This window comes from Microtus pennsylvanicus, chromosome 12 (genome assembly GCF_037038515.1).
Source record: "Microtus pennsylvanicus isolate mMicPen1 chromosome 12, mMicPen1.hap1, whole genome shotgun sequence".
In the NCBI taxonomy this organism is placed as follows: Eukaryota; Metazoa; Chordata; class Mammalia; order Rodentia; family Cricetidae; genus Microtus; species Microtus pennsylvanicus.
This window is the reverse complement of record NC_134590.1, coordinates 10,218,357-10,241,500: the sequence shown is the minus strand read 5'-3', so window position 1 is coordinate 10,241,500 and position 23,144 is coordinate 10,218,357. Positions and strand designations below refer to the sequence as shown.

General features: G+C 41.7%; 1 protein-coding gene across 1 annotated transcript in view; it reads right to left on the bottom strand.

The window, feature by feature from the left end:
- Nucleotides 1-21,195, bottom strand: part of Antxr2 (ANTXR cell adhesion molecule 2) — a 128,643-nt gene extending 107,448 nt beyond the window's left edge. The window contains exons 1-7 of the mRNA XM_075943057.1: nucleotides 20,052-21,195; nucleotides 19,335-19,406; nucleotides 17,290-17,361; nucleotides 3,527-3,608; nucleotides 2,778-2,885; nucleotides 2,164-2,232; nucleotides 1,292-1,372 (exon numbers count right to left, since the gene is read on the bottom strand). Coding sequence (XP_075799172.1) covers nucleotides 1,292-1,372; nucleotides 2,164-2,232; nucleotides 2,778-2,885; nucleotides 3,527-3,608; nucleotides 17,290-17,361; nucleotides 19,335-19,406; nucleotides 20,052-20,203 — 636 coding nt within the window. The 5' untranslated portion in view covers nucleotides 20,204-21,195. The remainder of the gene's footprint in view (nucleotides 1-1,291; nucleotides 1,373-2,163; nucleotides 2,233-2,777; nucleotides 2,886-3,526; nucleotides 3,609-17,289; nucleotides 17,362-19,334; nucleotides 19,407-20,051) is intronic.
- Nucleotides 21,196-23,144: the final 1,949 nt, after the last annotated feature.

The following is a 23,144-nucleotide window of genomic DNA, read 5'->3' as shown; positions in this document are numbered from 1 at the left end:
ACTTAAATCATATCCTAAAGTTGGCCTGAGGGGGAAAATAACTGTATTTCTAATCCACAAACATAGTTTGGGAATGCCAGGCTGTCATCTAGAAGATTCTGAGTTAAGCTTCATATACATAGAACAACCACAAGAAAATCAAAGAACATAATAACCCAGGGAGGTCTTTACATGCACATCCCTAAGCACAATAAAACTCTATCAAAAATACACACCATCACTGACCTGTTTATTGGAAGTCAATTACTCATCATTCCCCAGGATCTTAAATTTTATAACATTTTGTTATTTACCCTGAACTTAGCCATAAAATTTAACTATTTTTCACATGGCAATTTTTCCCTAAATATCACAACTAATAATCTTGCTAAAATCCTGCAATGATTTAATCTCTGTTCTATTCTGCATTTACATTTGGAATGTCCACTAGATGTGACTGAACCAAATTATGTGTCTTCTCTAAAAACTCCATTAGTTTTAGGAAAAACAAAGCCAATAAATCTCACTTTGTCATTCTGAGGAGCATGATCTTTAAAAAGAAATTTAAAATGCCAGAACCAACTACTGGCAGTGAGATACTTTTCCCTTTCCTAAAATGCCTAAAGATTAAAGGAAAAGATTTTGCTTAGAGAATATATATTCACTTGCAGTTTAGGGAGATGTTTACCAAATATCATAAATACTTAATAGCAACTGTTCCTAGTGCTTCTAGCAAAAGGCAGTAAAAGGAAACATAAACCTCCCCAGCAAGAGCCAGGAATTCAACTCCAAATTTCATTCCTCGCCTTCCCCGCCAGACCCCGCTCAGGAGAGCCCAGAGTCTAACAGTCACCAGGGAAGACGCTGCTGAATCCCAAACAGAAATATTATGTGCTCCAGGGACACTATTAATCATTGAAATGGGAAGAACAACTGCCGTCAAATCTTCAGCCGCTGGATCAAGCTGCCTGACTAATCCACAAGCAGGCTTGGAGGAGGCAGTCATCACGAATTCCAATCAAATTTTTTATTTGACATTTCTTCTATAAAGCCTGGAAAAACTCTCAAGGTCTAAGATGGTTAACTCCTACGCTGACAGGATAGAGATGTTGGACAGAGTTTGAGAAAATCTTAAACTAGAAATTGCCTTCCCAGGATCGGGAACCACAAGTGAAAGACAGTGTTAAATTTCGTGGACAGAGAAGTCTGGATCTTTAGAATTACATCATGTTGGCAGCAACAAACGAAGTTCACTCTCCTTAAACACTGCATGTAATGTTATCGGCCTTTTAGACCTCAGAGGTGTACTCACAGAATTGATGATCCCTTTAAGAGCTTGAAATCCACCTTTAACAGGGAAAACTTGGTCCTTGGAGTCAGCAATTCTTTCCAGCTTTAGAAGGAAAATGAAATCTTAAGAGGTAGTTGAGACACACAAGTCTTTACAAATTCCCCTGGAAAACTACTTGGGTCAAATTCTCCTGAAAAATTACTGGTTATGAATCATTCACTCTGTGATATTTTATAATTGTTTTAATGGTCAATGTGTATATATATATATATATATATATATATATATATATATACACAAACATACACACAAGACGGTAATATGTAACTATAAAATACAATTAAAATTCAGGGCCAGACACTGATGGTGAAGAAACCAATTTCCCTCCAAAGATACAACCATGAAATGAACTAAGGTTAATGGCTACATAGTCAAAGCAACATAGAGGTGATATAATTGCTGTTAATGGCAAGAGATTCTGGAATTTTAGTTATTACACAAAAATTTAAGTGTAAAGTGATATAAATTTAAATAAAAAGATAGATTTATATGAAAAATAACCTTAAAGATTTCTAAGTGGGCTCTTTAAATTCCTGCAAATAAGAATCCTATCTACAGCAATCATCATAGTCTGGCCAATTAACATAAAGGGACATTTACATAGCATTAATCTAAACATTTATCTTCTTTTAAGACCCATACCAAATAAATATTCAAGAAATTTTTTTGAGTTTTATTCTCCATAACAAAACCTATAAACATTCTGACATTTTAGGAGAGCTCAAACATATATCATTTTATGCAAAATCTTTGCAAGTCACAACAGAAAAGTTCTTTTAGCTATCTTTAAAGCAAGTTAGTGAGTTACAGTTTACAGATCTGGGGAAACTCACCTGAGCTTGCTCAAAATCAAGGACCCCAACACAATAAACACTAGCGCCAAGTGACCTGGACTTCTTTGCCTATGAAGAAACAAAAATAGGAGAAGGAAGGAGGGAAGGAGAGACAGAGGGAGGGATGAAGGGTACAAGGGATGGAGGAGAGAGATATTCAAATAAGTTATATGTTGTAGGATAATGCTCTCGTACACTGCAAAGATTTGTCACTTATATGAGTTTAATAAAGAGCTGATTGACCAGTAGCTGGAGAAGAAGTGTAGGCAGGGTGACCAGACTAAAAGAATTTTGCGAAGAGAAAAGGCAGAGACCCAGTCATCATCCAGAAGCAGAGAAAGCAAGATGAGAATGACTTACTGAGAAAAGATACCAAGCCACATGGCTAGACATAGATAGGAATTGTGGGTTAATATAAGTTGTAAGAGCTAGTTAATAATAAGCCTGAGCTAATAGGCAAAATAGTTTATAATTAATATAAGCCTCTGTGTATTTCTTGGGGACTGAACAGCTGTGGGACTGGGCAGAACAAAAAAAAATCCATCTACGCTATATGTGCACAGACAGCTAAGTGCAACGGTGGGTGTAGACAGCTGCTACTGCTCAGCACTCACCTCGTTCTCTGCATACGATGGTACCAAGCCATCCAGCTTGCCGTCTGTCAAGGCAATTATGATACTGGAGGTTTTCAAGCCTCCTGCATTTTGAATTTGTTCATTTGCCTGAAAATAAAAAGTAATTATACAACTAACCATTTAATTTTAACTTTTTTTTTCTTTTAAGATAGGGTTTCTCTGGCTGTCCTGGAACTCCCTCTGTAGACCAGGCTGGCCTTAAAGTATCTGTCTGCCTCCTCTGCCTCCTCTGCCTTCTAAGTGGGGAGATTAAAGGCATGCACCACCACCACCCAGCATAATTCTAACTTTATAGAGCTGAATTTGTATATCTGACAAAATAAAGATATTAAGGATAACAAAATAATACATATACATTTATATGTACTAGTTGAGTAAGTCAGATATTTATGTTAGCATTTTTATTTGAAATATGTAAATATGTATGTAATAGGTATATAGATATAGATAAAAATATATATTACTGGGTTTCTGTAATAAAGATTTTTATTCTTATGACTGATTAATCTGAATATAACCCCAGAGGAAGGCAGAAAATTTGTTAAGAAGACAAAATACATACAAACTTTACTTATCAACACTCACAATAAGTGATGTTTTTTTTTTTTACCAGTCTCATGTCTAGGCTGACTAAACCATAGGAAAAGTAGACATAAATATGTAAAGGGATTTTAATTATATAATAAAAATCCACTCTCTCCCATAGTTACAAATATAAAATAACTTACAAGCTTTAGTCCTTCATGAATATATGTCTCTCCAACTGGCTTAACAGCTTTTAAATCCTCCAGTCCTTTACTAATCTTGTATCTGAAAAAGGAAAAAGGAAATTGAGCAAGACCATAATGAAGACTTTCTGAATAACTGAAGTCCCCACTAGTAAGAAAAAAAGAACGGATGTGGGCTTCAAGGGCAGACTGCTTCTCATACTTTCAGTTATGTTAAGGGGCACGTGCTGAATTTTAAACACGCAATGGTAGACACCAAATATGTCATAGAATCAGAGCAAATCATATACATTATGAGCCATGCACAGATACCTTTGATCACACTTGCTTCATCAAGGGCTAAGGAGTTCAGTGTGCTCCTCTCATACAAACAAATGCAAGAAGAAATATTCCAGCTTCTCGGAAAAGCTTCTGGATGTTCTCAGCCCACCTCTCAGAAAGGGAGCACTGCCTTCCTGCCTTAGAGATTCTTACAGACTCTAAAGACTAGTATTAACCCTTGCACATAGAATGCAACATTTTCTGCTTCAGTCTCACCAAGTCTTAAAGTCCCTGGACTTCATTCTTGGAGGACCTAGTCACCCTTCGTATTCCAGCATATTCTGTAGGATATAGTTGAGACTTACTACAAATGTGGTGAATGAATGAATGGGTGAATGGATGAATGGGAGAAAGAATGGATGGGAGAATGGGTGGATGGGAGAATGGATGGATGGGAGAAAGGATGGATGGGAGAATGGATGAATGGGAGAAAGAATGGATGGGAGAATGGATGAATGGGAGAATGGATGGATGGGAGAAAGGATAGATGGGAGAATGGATGGATGGGAGAATGGATGGATGGGAGAATGGATGGATGGGAGAAAGGATGGATGGGAGAAAGGATGGATGGGAGAAAGGATGGATGGGAGAATGGATGGATGGGAGGATGGATGGATGGATGGATGGATGGATGGATGGATGGATGGGAGAAAGGAAGGATGGGTGAAGATGATGGACGCTAAAAAGAAATCCCACACTAGCTCACAATTGAGTATAATAATGAGTTATTTATTTAGGGATAGACTCACAGATCACAGTCCTCAGCATGAACGGGGAGCAAGAACAGAATCCAGCAGCCAGAAGAGAGAGGTAATGCATCCTTTACATCGGCATTTATAGTATAAGAGGCCATGCCCAACTGGGCAGGTAACTTAAAGGCTCCTGGCTGAGGATTTCCTACAGGGAAATGGAAGAATGGATGGGTGGGAGAATGGATGGGTGGGTATATAAATGGCTGGATGAACAAAAGGGCAATGAATTCTTGTTACAGAAAAAGTGGATAAGAAAGGCAAAAAAAAAGCAAATAAGTGTCTTTTTATCCTTTTTTCCTCCTCCTCTTATTCTTAAGACATGGTCTCACTATGTATCCCTGACAGACCTAGATTTTTTGTGTAGAACATGCTAGACTCACACTCACAGAGACCCACCTCCTTCTGCCTCTAGAGTGCTGGGATTAAAGGCGTGCATCACCATGTCTGGCAGAGTCTTTCTCATCATATCTTATTTATTGTACCAGTGGAAATGTCTAATAAGTGTATGTCTACAATATTACTAAAAACCATTTCATTATGAATGAGTAAAAGAAGATCCAAACTTTAGGTTTGTAAGTATATGCATCAAAATTCCTTTAAAAACAAAACTAAGAATCCTGAGATAAAATAATGTTATATAAACAGTCCAAAATCTATTTAATTTTTGAAGGTTTTGTTTTGTTTTGTGTTTGGTGAGTTTGTTATGCAATCTGGGTTGGTCTTGAACTTATTACCCTTTTGTCTTAACTTCCTGGGTACTGGAATCACAAGTATGTGTCAACCATACCTGTTTGATGTGTTTAAGGTTCAGAAAAGAGCTTCATATGGTATTTTTTAATTCTTAGTTTTCAATAAAAGCAAAAAAAACATCTTTTTAAATGTAAATCTGGAACTAGCCACAGAAATAATTTCCTTTAAAAAAGCAATGACTGTTTGCACCACTGCTGATGACAAGCAAAGGAGTTGGATCATAAAAATACCATCCCAGAACTCAAGAGGCAGAGACAGGCAGATCTCTGTGAGTTCAAGGCCAGCCTGATCTACAGAGCAAGTTCCAGGACAGACTCCAAGGCTACACAGAGAAACCCTGTCTCAAAAAACAAAAATCAAACAAACAAAAATCATCCAATATCAAAGAACATTTTGGAGTTTTAAAAATAATTTAATGTGCATATTATGTGTCTGTGCTTATTGTGTAACATGTGGTTATAACACATAAAATTAATATGAAATATATTAGCCATTTCAATGAGCTATGCACCATGTTTCATACATTTTAACCATTAACTTATTGATCGTATTTTAATAGCATTATGATTTTTTTCATAAATTTCCAATCTTCATGATCTTCTAGAAAACACAGCACAAGTTTCAAGGCATAAATAAACCTAACTACAGTTTCTGTTTCAGTAGATTCTTCCAAAGGAGGCTACCTGTCTCTCTTAATGCTTGGTTTAAAAATGTACCTACTCTTAGCCTTTCCCTATACTTTTAGCTTATATTCATATCTATATTCAAATTTTACTATGATAAGACATAGCTTCTTGTAGCATTTTACTTACCTAATTAATTTAATTGAAGCTTTTCACTTCTCTGTGAGAATAGAGGTTTGCAATAGATGCTTATGTCTCCTATGGTTGATGTAGTCTCCTGCTCTGAGTCTGCTACTTGCTATAATGCCTCTTGCAAAACAAAGGCTCAATAAAACTTTCAATCTTCCATAGGAAATAATCATAGTTCCACAGATGACAGAGTAAAAAACATAATGTATAAGTTTGTCTTGTGTAAATATTTATGCTTGAGATCTATGGAAACAACCAGAAACTGATTTTCCCTAAATGCTGATAAATATCAAATACTTGGTGTTTCCTCGAAATGAGTGGCAGTGTGTCCTCAAGCTTGAATGTTTGCTGTCAAAAAGGAGAGAGACAACTGATGTGTGAGCTTACACAGACAGAATCTGTGTGGTAAAAATAGCCCTCCCATTGGCTCAGACCCACTCACCACTGTATGTGAGAGCCAGAAATATGAGCAAGGCAGAGTAGAAGGAACCCACCAGTCTACCATTCAGACTTTCCCAGTCGTTGCTGGCTCAGGGTGACAGAGGACACATCATGGTTTCCTAGCCCTAAATGTGCCTACCACACGCATGCTCCTCCGAACTACACAGCGGTCAGTCACTTTGGTGTCACAAGGAGATAGAGGGAGAGTGTTCCTTTCCCAGAGGCAGTGACATGGGCATGCATGAGACAGGTGTGAGCCCCCTATGACAGTAAATATCTCAGCTGACGGGCTCTTAGTCAGGTCAGGTTAGGGAAACTGGAACCCAGACCAAGACAGGGCAGATCTCAAGGGGCCTCCATCAGGTAAAAGTTCTAAGTTTCTCAATCAACAAATGAGAAGTGAGTGATGCTAAAGTTTAAGGACAGAATTCTTACATCACACTCACGGTGCTGTGCAGAGAACTCTAAAGGAGGGTAGGTAGAAATGAGAAGAAAAGGAAGGGTGAGAAAGAGCAGGTCACACGCCTTTAATCCCAGCACTTGGGAGGCAGAGGCAGGCGGATCCCTGTGAGTTCGAGACCAGCCTGGTCTACAAGAGCTAGTTCCAGGACAGGCTCCAAAACCACAGAGAAACCCTGTCTTGAAAAACCAAAAAAGAAAAGAAAAAGAAAAGAAAGAGCAGGACGGCTAAGGGAGGCTCAAATTCAGGGCATCTTGAAGGCGGGTTTCTGTGAGCTTGACTTTGGTGCTGTGTCTTTGACAACAAGGAAGGGTAATATTGAAACCACATCAGTGTTTGTTTGAAGCTGTTGCCAAGGATACTGCTATCATGTAACACCCCCAGGAGGCCCCACAGTTGAGGGGCTGTAGTCACCTTTCAATACTTGCTAAGAAGCACTTCCTCCTTTCTGCTTTTACAACTATGTCAGCATGGTTTTTTAATTCCAAAGGTCTATTCTACTTTTTTCTTTTTTCGTTTATTGAAAATAGATTAATTTCTCATCATATATATATCTTGATTAGAGTTTCTCCTCCCTCTACTCCTCCTAGTTCCTCCCCACCTCCTCTCTCCTTGGGATTCACTCCCTTTCTCACTCTCATTGGAAAAGCTCGCATTTAGAAACTCCTATGTCCAACTTTTTATCTTGCCCCCAACTACCAAGAAGCCCACAGAAAATGCCTTAGTCACAAAATCTGTTAAGTTCCTATAACTAGATACTTTTTAAATCTTCTTTTCTAGGATCTTACTACTTTTTCATATTTTATTAATGTTGTTATGTCCTAAGAAGCCTCAAGTATGTTTCAGAAGAAGGTAGAATTAAAACACATAAAACTGTTTATTAAGCATCTTTTTTTAATTGGGAACTAGAAAACAAAACCTCATATTAACTAGAGAAAGATGGAGAGAAAAGACAAACAGGAGAGGAAGGGAGGGAGTGGGGGAGAAAGAGGGAGAAACTAGACATTACACTGATTCTTGTATGAAGCCTTGAGGCCGGGCAGTGTTATTCAAATGTCTCTGCTGAGGAGAAAGGAAAGGGAGTAGGGGAGGTGAAGGATGGGGGAAGGGGGATGGGGACAGGAGAGGGTATCTCAGCATATTATTTTAAGAACCTGTTGCTTTACCTAACTAAAAACCACCCGTGTTCTGGGAGTACTCCTTCCCCTATGAAGTTTACCTGTCAGTTCTCCTGAAGGGGTCTCAACTAAACAGGAGAATATTTTAATCCATAGCTAGGGTTTCTGAAATGTCATGGACCAAGATGGCCACAGGCTGCTAAGAACATAAATTAATTTCAAAACCAGGCTTGTTTGCTCATCTACAAAACATTTGCTTCCTGGAGCCATTATGAGATTCAATGGTACAGAACAAGTGAGCAACGGTCCAACCACAGCTCCTGTTATCAGTGTAATTCTGTTCATCTAGTTCACTCTCTGCTGATTCCAAGAAGAGCTCACACAACAAAGGGTCAAAAGAGGAAACAGACAAAAGAGGAAGTAGATACAAAAGAGGAAGTTAAAAAAATGAGAACACTTACATCAAAGCTTTGCCAAGGAAAAGGTACCAGTTAAGAACTATGACTAATTCGTAGGTACCAAAAAAGCAAATTCAACCAACTACAGATTAGATTACTTCTTTAACTCATTTTGAGATACAGTCTTGTATCCCAACCTGCCATCAAACTCATGATCTTCCTGCCTTAGCCTCCAGGTGGTAGTGTCCAGGTCAGTGTCTACTAACATGACCAGTTCTAAAAACCCATCTCTACAGGGCAGGTACAGGCTTTTGTTCTTGTCATTAGGCCCTAGACAACTGTAGCCAATGACTAAGGTGTATTTCTAGATAGCTCTTACAGCTTAAATTAACCCATTTCTATTAATCTGTGTATTGCCACAAGGCTGTGACTTAGCTGATAAAGTTATGTTCTGATGTCTTTCTCCTTTGGCAGCTACATGGTGTCTCCTTGACTCTGCCTACTCTCTCTCTCTCTCTGTCTCTCTCTGTCTCTCTCTGTCTCTCTGTCTCTCTGTCTCTCTCTCTCTCTCTCTCTCTCTCTCTCTCTCTCTCTCTCTTTCTCTGTTCTGATTTCCCACCTGCTTTACTCTGCTAAACCATTGCCCCACACAGCTTTATCCATCAACCAATAAAAGCAACACGCATACAGAAGGACCTCCCACATCAGTTGGCGATGAGGCCTACTGCGTAGGATTTTATGTTCGTCACTGTAAGCTTTCTCTTATTGGAGACATAAGAGGTACTAGAAGAACAAACTGTTGTTTTTCTGAATGGTTGTGATGGCAAAGTGCATTCTAAATATTCATGTGCATATCTACAGAACTGATCTCAACTTTGGTCAGATATTCTGTTGCCAGTGGATAGTGGTTGATGCAGAGACTCATACATAACTAGTCAGAGCGCCAAGTATAAATAATACTGATGATGAACCTAGAAAAGATTATATTGAGTGAGGTAACCTAGTCTCAAAAACACAAATGCTTCACTTCCTCCCTCATCGGCAGTTCCTAGTTCCAAATCTTCATAAGTCTGTACAAAACATGGAGTAAGTGCATCAACCAGGAAGGTATAAGGAGACAGTTGGGTGGCTCTAGAGAGGAATAGCAGGATACAGGTGACATGAAGGAGAAAACAGAATACCCAGGTGAAGGGAAGTCGATACAGAAGGAGAAGGGAAGACAAAGAACAAATAACAACGTTGTTTCACCTTGAGGAATCATAGCATCTTGTATTTACCTAAAATTATATACAATATACAAGTGTATGTGTGTGTATATGTGTATATAATCCGAAAGGAAGTTAAGTCTCTTGGGCTGACACTACTTCCCCCAAGAACCATAGACTAGCAGAAACCCCAGGAACAGGCACCAGAAACCTCCTTTGGGGATTCCCAAGACAATGCAAATTATAGATGCAGCCCTTGGTTGCCTCTCAGGGGTTAAAGGTGAACATCTGTTGATCAAGACCCATGTGCTTGGGACACAGAAGCTGGAAACGATCTGAAAGTGCCTTTCCTGCAGTCTGTCTTTCACATTCTAAATAACACTATGGAAGCTGCCTCGGGAGAGAAGCAATTTAACAATTCCACCGAGCTGCAATGCCTATGAGCCATACAATTACCCGCATGGCAACATGTAACAGAGCAATAAGTGGTCCTCACGTGCTGAATGCAACCAACAGCTGTTTAACTGGACTGAGGCCCATTCCGCAGGAAGGAAATCTTGCCTAGTAATGGGACCTCTGCAATCTTCCAGAAACTAGTAAGGAAAAAGCCCTTAGAAAAGAATCTACTGCCAGCACTTTGCTAGACCAGCAATAATACCTAACTACATTCTAAAGCTTATCTCTATACCCATAGGAAAGCGTAGCTTTCACCCTCATCAAAGAAACAGCTCCTCATAGAAAACGGAGACCATGACAGGAAACCACAAAAAGACGCAATGCAAGATCATCAGATCCTGGAGAGCTCAGCCCCAATGCTTACATCTCTGTCACAGATCCTGCATTCATGAAATGTTGAGAAAAAGGGGGTGGAGAGATTGTAAGAGTCATAATACGAAGAAGGCGGCTGTGAAACTGGCTCTCCTGGGAACGGCTGCATAAACAATACTGGAACTGTAGCAATATCAAGGGACATGTTAATGTGGAAGTAGGAAGTTTTTGTGATGTTCCACCCTTAACGAAGAACTACAGGCAACTGATGACTGCTGGGAGAAGGAAAATTAGCATCTCCCAAGGATGATGTCCAGTTAAGGGTGGTCAGCCTTGAAACTATCTACACACAAATGACAAAGATAGACTAAGCCGGTTTATATATATATATACACACACACACACACATAACTGGGAGGGTATTATAGAGGGAGGAAATGAGTGGTGAAGAGTCACTGTTGCCTAAGCCTTGATTAGTATGCTTTTTGTGAATCACTCAATAATTAAAAGAAGTAACAGCAAAGTGTCAGATTTGAGGGCTGAGAGACAGCTCAGTCTTATACCTTGCTGGCCATGCATACATGAGGATCATAATCCAGTTCTCACACTCATCTAACAAGATGACCCATGAGTAGGCAGAGACAGGAAGATGCCTGAGGCTGGAGGATGAGCCATCCTAGCATAAACAGTGAGCCCCAGATCCTAGTGAGAACCTTTGTCTCTATAAAGTAAGGCAAACGGCCATTTTGAGCGACAACACTGGAGGTTTTCCTCTGTCCTCCATACATGTGCACCAGTACATGAACACGAACATATGGGTGTACATGCAAGATAAGTCAATACCATCTCTGTTCCCAACCCTTAAGAATAACCCAGTCCCGATTCTTAGAAATATTCCCTATGATTCTTGGGTGCACCTGCAAGACTTTTGATTCAGCTTTCTGAGTCATTCTTTCTTGTTCATAAGAAATAGTTCACACACTAAATTCCTTCATACCCATGGAAAGTCAAAGGTCCAAAACTTATTGACTTTGAAAACCCAGTCTTTCAATCCATGGTGAAAATTTGTGATTCCCTGTATATCAAATGACGATCCACTCTGCTGGACAAAGGTCGCAAGCACAAAACTTTTTCACAAGAGGATCCTAGCTGCTTTGGATTACACATAGGGTGAAACACAAGCCCAGGGCTCTTGTGAGTGCTGCTGTTTACCTGAGAGCGTGTGCAGCGCACCTTTTAGATCCTTGTAAGTCTTATTGTTTGGGGGAAATCATCTATAAGACCCTCATCCCAAATCTTGCAGAAATCTTGACACCAAGACTTTGTTTTGCATGCCCTGATTTGAACTCAGATGCCACACTTGGCAGGCAGCTCTCTAGGTCTGATGACTGGCCCAAGACCTCGAACTAGGCAAGCAAGCACTTTGTGGAGAGACACTGGGGGGGGGGGTGTGAAAGGGAGTTCTATTTTTAAACCTCCCAATCCCAACTATGTACACTTTTGCTCAACTCTGCTTGAAATCAGAGAAGTAGCTTCTTCAACGTGCTTCCATTCTGCTCTCATCACCAGGTAGCTGAGAGAAGTCACCTGATGTCTCCGGTAAGATTGCTGCAAACCTCTTAACAATACCCAGGCTTGAGCGCTGTTTACACACACTTTCGTTTTCAATGTCCTACCAAACTTTCCACAACCACTGGCCAGGTCAACCTCTGCTTCTGCCTCTGGCAACAACGTGCGGGCTGCCTTCCCCACCCTTGCTGTCAGTCTTCCCAAGTACTTTCATCTCCCGCTCCGGTCACCTTTCCCTGGTTTGTTTTCTAATACTGCATTTAAAACTACCCCCCAAATTAGTGCTGTCAAGATACGATCGCTTCTCACCATGCTCACGTGTGGCCATTGAGGAAGCTGAGTAAGTAGGAGGGTTGAGATAGCCTAGCTCACAGGGTTGGCAAAGAGGAAGTAATGCTGATACCGGCCCTGAGCTCAGCTGGGCCTGGGCCTGGTTCTACTCCTCATGGGTAGACTGGGCTTCGCTCCAGCACAGCAGTCTCTGGGTCATCACAGTTTTACACAATGAATGTTTCCCAAGAAAGGGGAAGCTTCAATGCCTTGATAGGTCCTGGGCCTGAAACCGGAGATGACAACATTTCATACTCATGTCAGCTGAAGGCAATGGTCAGCCAGGCCCAGGCCCTACGTAGATTTTAAAAAACCATGTGAACATGTGGGTGTGTTACAATCCATCATCTTAGGACATGGCAGGCTCTCAATATAACTTCTATAAAATCTTGCCTATTGCTTACTTAAAATATCATTCTAAGGCCTACATTTGTGGTACACAATCTAGACCAATAAATCCAGAGGTGTGGTCCTGGATCTGAAAATATCAGCTCACCAAGTCTCGTTACTCTGCTTTAATAAGAGGTTTCTCGGGTTTAGTCTGCATTTTCTAGTACTCTGGCCTTGAAGTTCATCCCTGCTACATTTTATCATATTATCACTTCTTTTCCTCACTCACTACCCTACCCATTTGACCACTTTTGTGTTTTTAGGTTTGTCTCCAGGCATGAATTAAAGTGTACTTAATTCCCTACGACAAGTTTATAAAACAAAGTAGCTATTAGTATATCCATCCTCAGCCAGCAGCTGCCATGACCAGAACCACACAGAGGGCAAGTATGTGGGCAAAGCAGACTTTTCTAAACAAATTTCCCAGTATAATTTAAAAGAAAAAAACAAGCCAAGTATGGTCACTTTATCTCCCCAGTTCACTGGTCTGTAAGAACAGGACAGTGCCGAAGATGACGCTGCCTTCGGACTATGGCAAAGTCTGATTCATTTGAGAATTACACAAGTGAAACCCAGGCCAGCCTCTGTCAGCACAGCGGACTGAAGTGCTCATGCTCGGTGGCACGCCAGGGTGAGTCTGCCTGCTGGCCTGAGCTTCTGTGTGCGGGACCCCTTGAAATCTTTGACCTTCAGTTAGTAACCTGGCACAAAATGAAACGGGGATGACCTTCAGCTCCAGTTCGACCTGAGCCCCCTTCCTCACTAACTATTAAAGCAGAAAGAAAAAGACAACAACTATGGAAATACGCAGGGGAAATAATGATTCATAATTACTGTCAGGTGGTAGAAACAAAAAGAGAAAACAGACAGTCACAAACATTTCTGTGCACCCAGTGAAGGCTAAATCCTTAAACGGTCCTTCCGAAGACTGTGCTCAGTCAGCTCATTATTGCTCAATGATGGGACAGTCAGGTTTTCTATGTAGCTATGGACTTGGGCTCAAGAAGTTAAGTAACACCCCAATGTCATGCAGATACTACTGTGCTCCTGTGTCCACTTGACCCAAAGTCAAATCTTCCAATAAAATGTATTCTTTATCTCAATGCATCTCTTCTGTCCATTAATTCTATTCTGATTCTGCAACCTGTGGCTACAGAAGTCAGTACAGTTTCTTTAATTCAAGCATTTGAAAAGCTTTTCTGCACACATATTCCTGCTAAATTCATGAAACTCGAAATTTTGATGACTCTCCTCCTATTCAATCTCCTGCCTCTAGCAGTTCCATTAACAGTTGATTGTCTTCTAGCCGTCTACTCCATGTATTTTTGAACACATACAATACTTTAAAATATTCTGTTTTATTTTTCTTTTATAATAAAAATTAATATTAAGTGTTCTAAAACTTAGCTTTTCATATACTATACCTTATACATACTATATCAATATTTTGATCTACTCAATGGTAGTATTTCATAGTATTTCATCCTATGTATATATGGTAACTATTAAAATATCATCAATTGATGAGCACATAGGTTGGATATAGTTTCTTATTATTTCAAATAATTATTTAGTTCCAATTTTGTGCTTATATCTGTCTTTGCTGGGTCGGTGCAAAAAGTGAAATTTTTTATTTGAAACTTTACTTTTAGAGATACTAGCAATTGTTTTCTGCAAAAAAATGACGTGCTACTTTATGAGTTACCAGCTATGTGTCAAGAACAACTTGACCACAAGTATATATTTAATTCTGCTTTTAAGGAATTAGAAAAAACTCACTAAAATAATGAGACTATTGTATAAACTTAACTAAATGACCTCTATCATTTCTACAAGTTTGCATAAGGACAATTTCCTAAGTCATCTTGTGTTCAAACTCTAAAGACCAGTTGGGGTAGACAAGATTTTCCTAATTTGAGGCAAATGTAGATATTGAAAAGGAAGGTAAGAGCATTTACATCTTTCCTGTAAGACAGGAATGGGAAATGTAGCAGATAGAAGTCAGTATTTATATTATACTGGTTATATTTATATTTATATTGCTAGCATAACAAGCCTGAACTTTATTATAATGGCTCTAAGCTATTAACTAGGGCTCTGGCGAAGATTTGTTGGGTTTCTACCCTTTAGCGGGCTCAGTTCCAGGGCTGGGTATTCGAGTGAAGGAGACAAATCAGGACGCTGTACTTTCATACACTCTAGGCTCAGGGAGACACATACTCATTAATTCAATAATTAAATATTTTAAAAAGAATGATTTAACAGTGTTTTTGGAGATACTGGGGAAGGGGAGGAATACCTTAGACTTGGAGACAAGGCGAAATTTCTGTGTGTGCACATGTGTGTGGAAGCCCGATCACAACCGTGGGTGGATTGCTTCAGAAGCAAGCCACTGGTTTTCTTTTTATTTTTTGTTTGCTTGTTTGTTTGTTTTGAAACAGGATCTCTTGTTGGTCAAAAACTTGTTGATCAGGCTAGGCTTCCCTTGCTATCCAGCAAGTCCAGAGAATGCCCCACCTCTGCCTCCCCACTGCTGGTACCAAGATGTGCACCACCATAGCCAGCATTTTTTTTTTACACAGTATCTAGGGATGGAACTCAAGTCCTTGTGCTTACGTGCATGTGTTTGACTGGATCTTCCCAGATCAAAAACTCTTGTCTCGTGAATACTAACTTACGAGATCCTTTCTCATAGTCATTACCTTCAGTTCTTGCAACTACTTTATAAGGTAGGCGTCACTTTTGTCCTCAAAGGGCAGGATTTGAACTCATGTAGACTTAGTACAGTAACTGAAGTGTGGAATTTTTGTCGCCTCTTAAAAGTCTCTTCTTTTACCTCTTTCAGTCCCTCCTGCATTGGATTTCACCACTGACAAAGGATGTACTTTAAGCTTAGATAAAAGACTCAAATATCCGCCACACATTGTCTAAACATTACCAAGCTGGATGGCCAGTGACTACGCTTTATCTTCAGAGTGATGCATATAAAACCATATAAAAAGTACCTAGCAGAAACCCTGGCACAATGTATGCCGCTGTCAGTTGCTGAGTCCGCAACATGCTTGGCACTGTGCTAAGATATATATATATTTGTGTGTGTGTGTGTGTGTGTGTGTGTGTGTGTGTGTGTGTGAATGTCATAAATATTAAATCTGTGTTTTTCTTCCTTGACATGCTTGATCCAAACCTGACTCTTTGGAAATTAAACTGGCCAGTAAAAACATCTCCTGTTCATAAAACCAAAAATCTTTATAGCAGTGAGTTATAAGGAACTGCAATTGTTGAGAACCTTATGTATCTCTTAACTTACAGAGGCAAAGTAATAATGAGGAGAGTAAAGTCCTGAGGTTAACTCACAACCTAGAGAGAGGTTTCCTCTCAGGAAAAGAAAAAGTTAACACAAGAGCTACATGTAAACACACACACATGCACATACACACATTATAATATATATTATTTTCCAAACCAACTCCATGAACTGTAAAGTTATCTCCTTGAACCCTTTATGCTTTTTTGATCCTTCAAAACTGAAAGCTCAAGAAATGTTCGTACATATTAACTGAGCTTAACAAAAATAAAAATTATTTTCACAATTATTTTTCAAAATCTACACAACTGTTTCAAGTCAACAGCACAGCAACACCCTTGCTTAAAACTGTTAAGTCAGGAAGACGTGATTCCAAAATGACGTCACCTCACTCACTCATTCAACAAGAATCCAAGGCCTTACTCCCTTTATGTTAGCTGGAATGAAGCAGAACTGAAGAATAACATCCCATTTCTGACTACAGAATCATGGTCTAGTGAGCACAAATAAACCCAGGAAAGGCAGCCATGATTTAGATATGTGAAGGACTACTTCCAGAGTGTCATGATTTATTTAAACCGCATAGAAATGGCCACTATGACACTGGACAGGGAAGCCATTCCTTTTCAGAGCACTGAGTAGCTGTGTGTGTGTGTGTGTGTGTGTGTGTGTGTGTGTGTGTGTGTGTGTGTGTGTGTGTGAAATAAAGTCAAATATATTCAGCATCACTGAACTTGAGAGAAGGACTGGAAATCTGGAATATCTACTGAACCTAATAAATTACCCAAATATATACCCGCCTCTCCTCCTTCTTCAAATTCCTCTTTGACTCACAGTCGGCATCTCCCTAACAAAAATGCGCAGCTGCCCACAGTGAGAGGGAGAACGGTGGGAAAGAGTGAGCACATAGCTGAGGCAGGCACCCGGGCTCTATTCTGCATCGATATCAGCAATATTGATTTCCAGATGATCCACTCCATGTCTCTCCTACTGCCCACCCCCTTCTGTTACTGCAGAGCACTGAATCGCCTGTGTGTCCGCTTGCTCCCACTGAGAGGCCTGAAGCACCACACGGCAATATCAATCATGCCTTTATGATTCATCTGGACTAAAAGCCTGAACTGAAATGATAATGCACTAACCTGTCTCCAGTTAATGGCAAAATAATGGTTGCTTGAGAAGAAAACACAATGAAGGACAATCTCATTTCAGGGCTGCAAAATAAGGAAAGAGGCAGTTAAAACATTTTTCAAAAGAAATATTGGTACAATTCCAAGGCCGAGCCAGGGAGTCTCATCTCAAATGAGTCTCCCTGAACACTCCCCGCTTCCCTTAAATGGAACTCTCTAAGTAGATCCACTGACTGCTCAGCCTTGCTCTCTGAGTTGCCTTTCTTTTTTATGTAATCAGTGCTTCTCAGCTCTCAAAACACTCCTCCATGACCCTCTGAGGCTTATGTCTAGAAAGAGAATAACTGGAAGGATTCTAGGCTGCTGTAAAATCTTTTCTTAGAAAAATGTTTCTTCCTTTGATTTTCTACTTCATCTCTTTGCAGAAGGCCAGGCCCTTTGGGTAATTGATATGAACTCCTTAGGGCTGAAGAGAAGCCAGCCCTGACTTAAGTCATGATAAGTGTTCAAACAAACTCCTCTTAAAGCAGGGATACTTAAAGTAATCATTGTTTTATTGGGCATTTTTAGCTTTCCGATCTGTCATCTAGACTTCAGGTACAGAGTCACTCATGTTTCTAGAAAAGTGTATGCAAATACTGCTCAGCTCTGAAACTAAGATATGAAACGAAGCCAAAGGTCATACTTTTGAGCATTGTTGCCTGTCAGTCATCATCTTTTATTCATTTCCTGAGACATTTAATTAGTAACTGAGTGAGTAAACTTGAGCCAGAGAACAGTATATGCTATAGAAATCCAACTTGCAAACCAGACTCAATGAAAAAGAGGCCCATAGTCGTCAGATGTTACACTGAGACGCTCCACTGCTTCTGATTAACACTGTATGGCATTCCCAGCACACTCTAGGATTGAACTGGAAATTTATAAACAACTGTCTATTCCACTTTGACAGTTGCAGATACAGGGTCTTGTTTATTATTCTTTCATAGACTATTTTACCTCAGAGCCTGCCCAGGAACCAGAGTGCTCTCGTTGGCTTCTGACGCGGGAGACTGATGATTGAACATGGACAGGCATACATTTTTATAGGAATAGCTCTACTGCTTGCCAATAACCGAAAGCAGGGATTGCCTAGGCCTCTACAGATTGTTTGAAGTTACTTGCAACATGACTTTCAAAATGTTTTGATCATCCGAGCCTGTTTTACAGAAAACATTTGGGCTCACAAGACTGAAGGAGGCAATATTTAATGACACAGCTCCGATTCGTGTCCTTTCCATTACCCTGATAAACTTGCACTTCTTCCTGGCATTTTTTTTTCTTCTTCTAAAAAACCGAGGGGGAGCCACAAAAACATGGTTTCCAACGGTTATTTTTAAATAGGAGATGCCACTAATTCCTAGTTACTTCTAAATAAGAGACTAAGCTGGATTTCTTAGCAGTCTTGCTTTTTATAGGCGAGGAAAACAGTGTTTGCTAGTGAAGCCTCCTGCATATATAGAACAGTTAAATTTTAAACCAGCCACACACCCACACATTGTGTAAACACGACTCGTTTCTTTAAACACACACACACACACACACACACACACACACACGTGCTTTTTCTGTTGGTGGGTTATTAGCACATGTTCATTTAAAGTTTCCCAACACTTTTTCTCCTTTTGAATGTGAACGTTTACAGTGCTAAGGGTGTGGAATTGAAAATGCAGTATGGATCCTCTAAGAATAAAACTTATTTTTTTAATGCAATAAATTATGAGAAAGCATAAGTCAAACTCGAAACAGATGAAAATCGGGAAAGGAAAAGACATTAAGAGTTGCATTTGAAGATGTTTCCTCACGGCCTGGGCCAAGTTTCTGGGAGCCAGATGAAACAAACCTTCAAGGGACAGCTGAAAGACTCCACGGAACATGTGGACAAGGGCCACCTTGAGACGCTTAAAAGTCAACATTTCAGGAAAGGTCTTCCCTACGAGGGGTTTTCAGAACAGGGAGACCAGGCTTTTGATGAGTTTCCTCTCCAATACCAAGAAGAATGAACTGGGGAGACATACCTCACAAACCTTTCTGTAAGCTGCTGGACAAAATTATAAATCTCAATCCAGTTATTCGCAACACTCCCGGACCTGAAAAAAGAAGACAAACGGATCAGCAAAACATAGGGCTAAACTGCTAATGTTTCCTCAGCTTCCTAAGGCTTGGGGCCGGGGTCCTGGCCCCTCTTCAAAGTGAAGTACAGTTCACTTTCGGAGCTGAAACTTCACCGTCTGGACTGAATCCAAGAAGCCAAGACCACCACACTTCTCTGGGGGCAGCTCGCTTGTGAATTGTTGAGAGTGAGACCCGGCTTTTCAAAATAAAAGCGCAAGCCCTCATTTCTGAGGAAATGCAAACCACATTGGGTATATTAAGGCTTTTTTCCTGGCTCTATGAAAGCGCTGTGATCAGGACAAAATTAGGCAAACTTAAGAGAGTCTAAAGGGGTGTAGGCGAGTGTTGATAGAGGCACCAAGGAGCTAAAAAAGTCCTGGGGGTGAAACAAACTGCAAGTAACCACTTCCCAAGAGACCCCACTACTAAATTAAGCAGCTCTCTGGAAAGCCTAGTGGTCCCTGGATCCCACTACCCTCCCCAGCTTTTTGAAAGGAAGCAGTAACAGGGCACCCTAGGGAGAGTTCTCACACCCCTTCCCCAGAACCCAAAGACATTTCAGCTTCAGTCCCAGCTGACCCAGCGTTGCCCTCACAGGATGCCCTGACCCCTTCACTCACTTGTCCAGGACGAAGTACAGATCGAAGGCTTTTTTGCAAGAGGGCTGCTCCTGGGCGTGCAGCAACGACCCCGAACCGCCCACAGCCAGCAGCCACAGTCCAGGCAACAGCCAGCTCCCAGGGCTGCGCGCCCGGGGACGACCTGTCACCATCCTGGGGCCGGGGCCCGGCAGCTCCCACTGGCTCACAGCCCCTTGGGCTCCTGTCTCCGGCCTCTGGGCTCTCGGGTCCGTAAAGCTGAGATGCGAAGAGGCGGAGTCACCAAGGACTCACTCTGGGGTCAGAGGCTGAAAGGGACTGGGACGCTAGCTCCAGGCTCAGCGCCACCCGACAGCTGCCACCGAGAAGGGAGAGAGGGAGGTCCTGGGAGGACAAAGGGAGTCTCTGCGGCCGGCACAGCTGCGGCCGGAACTCTGGACAAACCCCAGTGGGAGCGCGGTCCAGTCCTCCCCCTCCGGATTCGGGAGAGCTGCTGCAGACAACAAGGCCCGAGGCGACAGCTCGCTGGATAAGTTCCTCCCGGGCTCGGGTCTAGTCTTTAGCGCCAATCCCGAGCCGGAAAGCTGACGTCTAGCTGCGGTGGTGAGCTGGGGACAGACTCCGGGGGACCCCACGATCGCCGCGGGAACTCAGCCGAGTCCTCCCCTTCCGCCTCCCTTCCTCGGACCGCCCAACTCCTCGCGGCGCTTTACAACTTTCTTCCCGGCGCCAGACACCCGCCCGGAGCCACGGGGCGATCCTCTGCAGGCGGGGGATGCTGAGCGCCCAGGGGACCCCAGGACACCCCAGGCCAGGGTGCGCAGACCGCTCCACTCTCTCGCGTGAGGCAGTGTGAGCCCGAGGGCGGGGCGCCGGGAGGAAGCCCACAGAGCCACACAAGCACACTTGTGGGTTCGTGCTGAGCGGCGGATGACTAACGCCTGCCAGATTTCGGAAGAGAGAGAGAGAGAGAGAAGAGTTCAAAAAAACACAAATGTCCTCTGGAAACTAAACATACCCAACTCTCCCGCAAACCTGGGCCGGGCGGGTTTTCCCAGCTGTGCTGCCACAGCCCCCCGCGTGGTCTGGAGACCCAAGACCAGCTGTCTCCTGGAAAGTGATGGCCTTATGGCTCATCCCTCCTCACCCTTCACCCATCACACACGATGCAGTGACGCAGCGCTTAGTGTTTAAGAGAGGGGACTTCCTCTTTTCTTTCCTTTAAAAAAAGGCATTCATCAGTTTCATTTCTTATTAATTCTTTGAGAAGTTCATGCGGCGTATATTGATCGTATTTACTCTAACAACACCTCTCCTTAACTTCTCTTAGCTCGACCCTTTCCTCCCTACACACGCCCCTCAACTTTGTGTCTCTTTTTTCTTTTCTTTTTTTTTTCCCCAAGAACCCATAGACTCCAATCTGAGCTGTCCTTATTTATACTCCTGGCTGTGGGGCCATCCACAGGAGTAGGTTTGACCTACCAAGAACTACATTCTTAAAGAAAACTCCAACCCCCAGAAGCCATTGATTGTGCATAGTTCCAGGGTTGCGGGTTGAGGACTCATGAACCCTTTCTCTTCCATACTAAAATCATGGCGGGCTTGATCTTGTGCCGGTCTTATACAGGCAGCCACAGCTGCTCTGAGTTCCTTGAGTACCACAGTCTTGCCATGTACAGGAGACAATGCTTCCCTCTGGTCCTCCCTCACCTCTAGCTTTTCTGATCTTTTTGCTCACCCTCACTCGAAACCGCCACCCTTTCAGGATTGTACCTGCGCATTGAGGAGGGATTTGTGGCTGAGCATTCGGCTGACGTTTATGCTCTTCGCTTTGACCAGTTTTGAGTTTCTGCATTGACCCCTGCCCCTACTCAAAGAAACGTCTCAGAGGAGTTCTATGTACTGCACAGATCTCTTCAGAGAACTTAAAAGGGCGGTTTGCTTTATTGTCCTTTATTCTCCTCAAAGGAGTAAGTTCACTAATGTGAGCATGGCAGGAGTTCTCCGCAGACTTACAGTATCAGATATGTTTCTTTCTGTAGTCTGGGCCTTAAAACCAATCAGAAAATGGTTGTTAGCCGATAGCATTTGTACCATTATTATAGGCATGGGCGTATCTTGCCTTGCTAGCCATTGAGATTTTTAGACCTCATGGGTAGGTAGAGCTGTTGATTGTTTTTCTCCCCTGGAAACTCACATAATAATTTCTAAGACTGTGAGAACTAGTCTTCAGGGAGACTCCAGGTCAATTCCAACTACATTCCTCAAAGATGAAAATGTGTGGTGTCTTCAGCAGTGGAATCTTAACATCAAGTTCCGGTAGGCAACCAAGAGCATCGGCAATGGTATTGATTCAGGGGCCTTTGGGCCACCTCTGACCAATAACTTAAAGGGAGGTTATCCACACCTGGCATCTCACCCAGCCAAGAAAAACAAGGGGACAGTGATCGCTGGTAATGGGAAACTATATCTCAAAATGTTTTGTCCCACTCTCATTGAGCTCCAGTTATCAAGAATTTCACCTTGAAAACGCTAAATAGTTGAGGAGATAAATATGGACAACTTGTAAGCATTGAACAATGTGTATATTAATGGGCACAATTTTGCGTTTATGTATGGATCAAAAGAACAAATTTAATTAATAGCAATAAGACTTTATTTGGGGTGAGTTTGTCTGCTCTTGCCAAAGTCCTATAGGAGCTTAGGTGTGTATGCAAATTTATACTTATTGACCCTGAGCTCTTGCTCCTCTCTCCCTCCCCTTCCCTCTCCATCACACCCACTGTGATTTCCACACTTGCATTTGTCAAAGTAGGTCTTAGAGCTTTCAGTGTTGCTGCTACACAGTGACTGGCTGGTGTGAGGTACCACCTCCTCCTTTACAATTTAACAATTTCAGTGCTTTATTATAAGAGGCTCCCGAGGTGCGGGTAGACAGCTCTTTTGCATGTTTTGTTTGTCACCATCTATACTTAACCTTTTATTTATGATAGTTTTGATTTACAGCCAGATATGTCACTGTCAGCTCTTTGAGGATAGGAGACAGTCACTTTAAGGAATATTTATTGAGGACCTATGATGTCCTAGGAACTGTTGAGCTAATGACAGAATTCT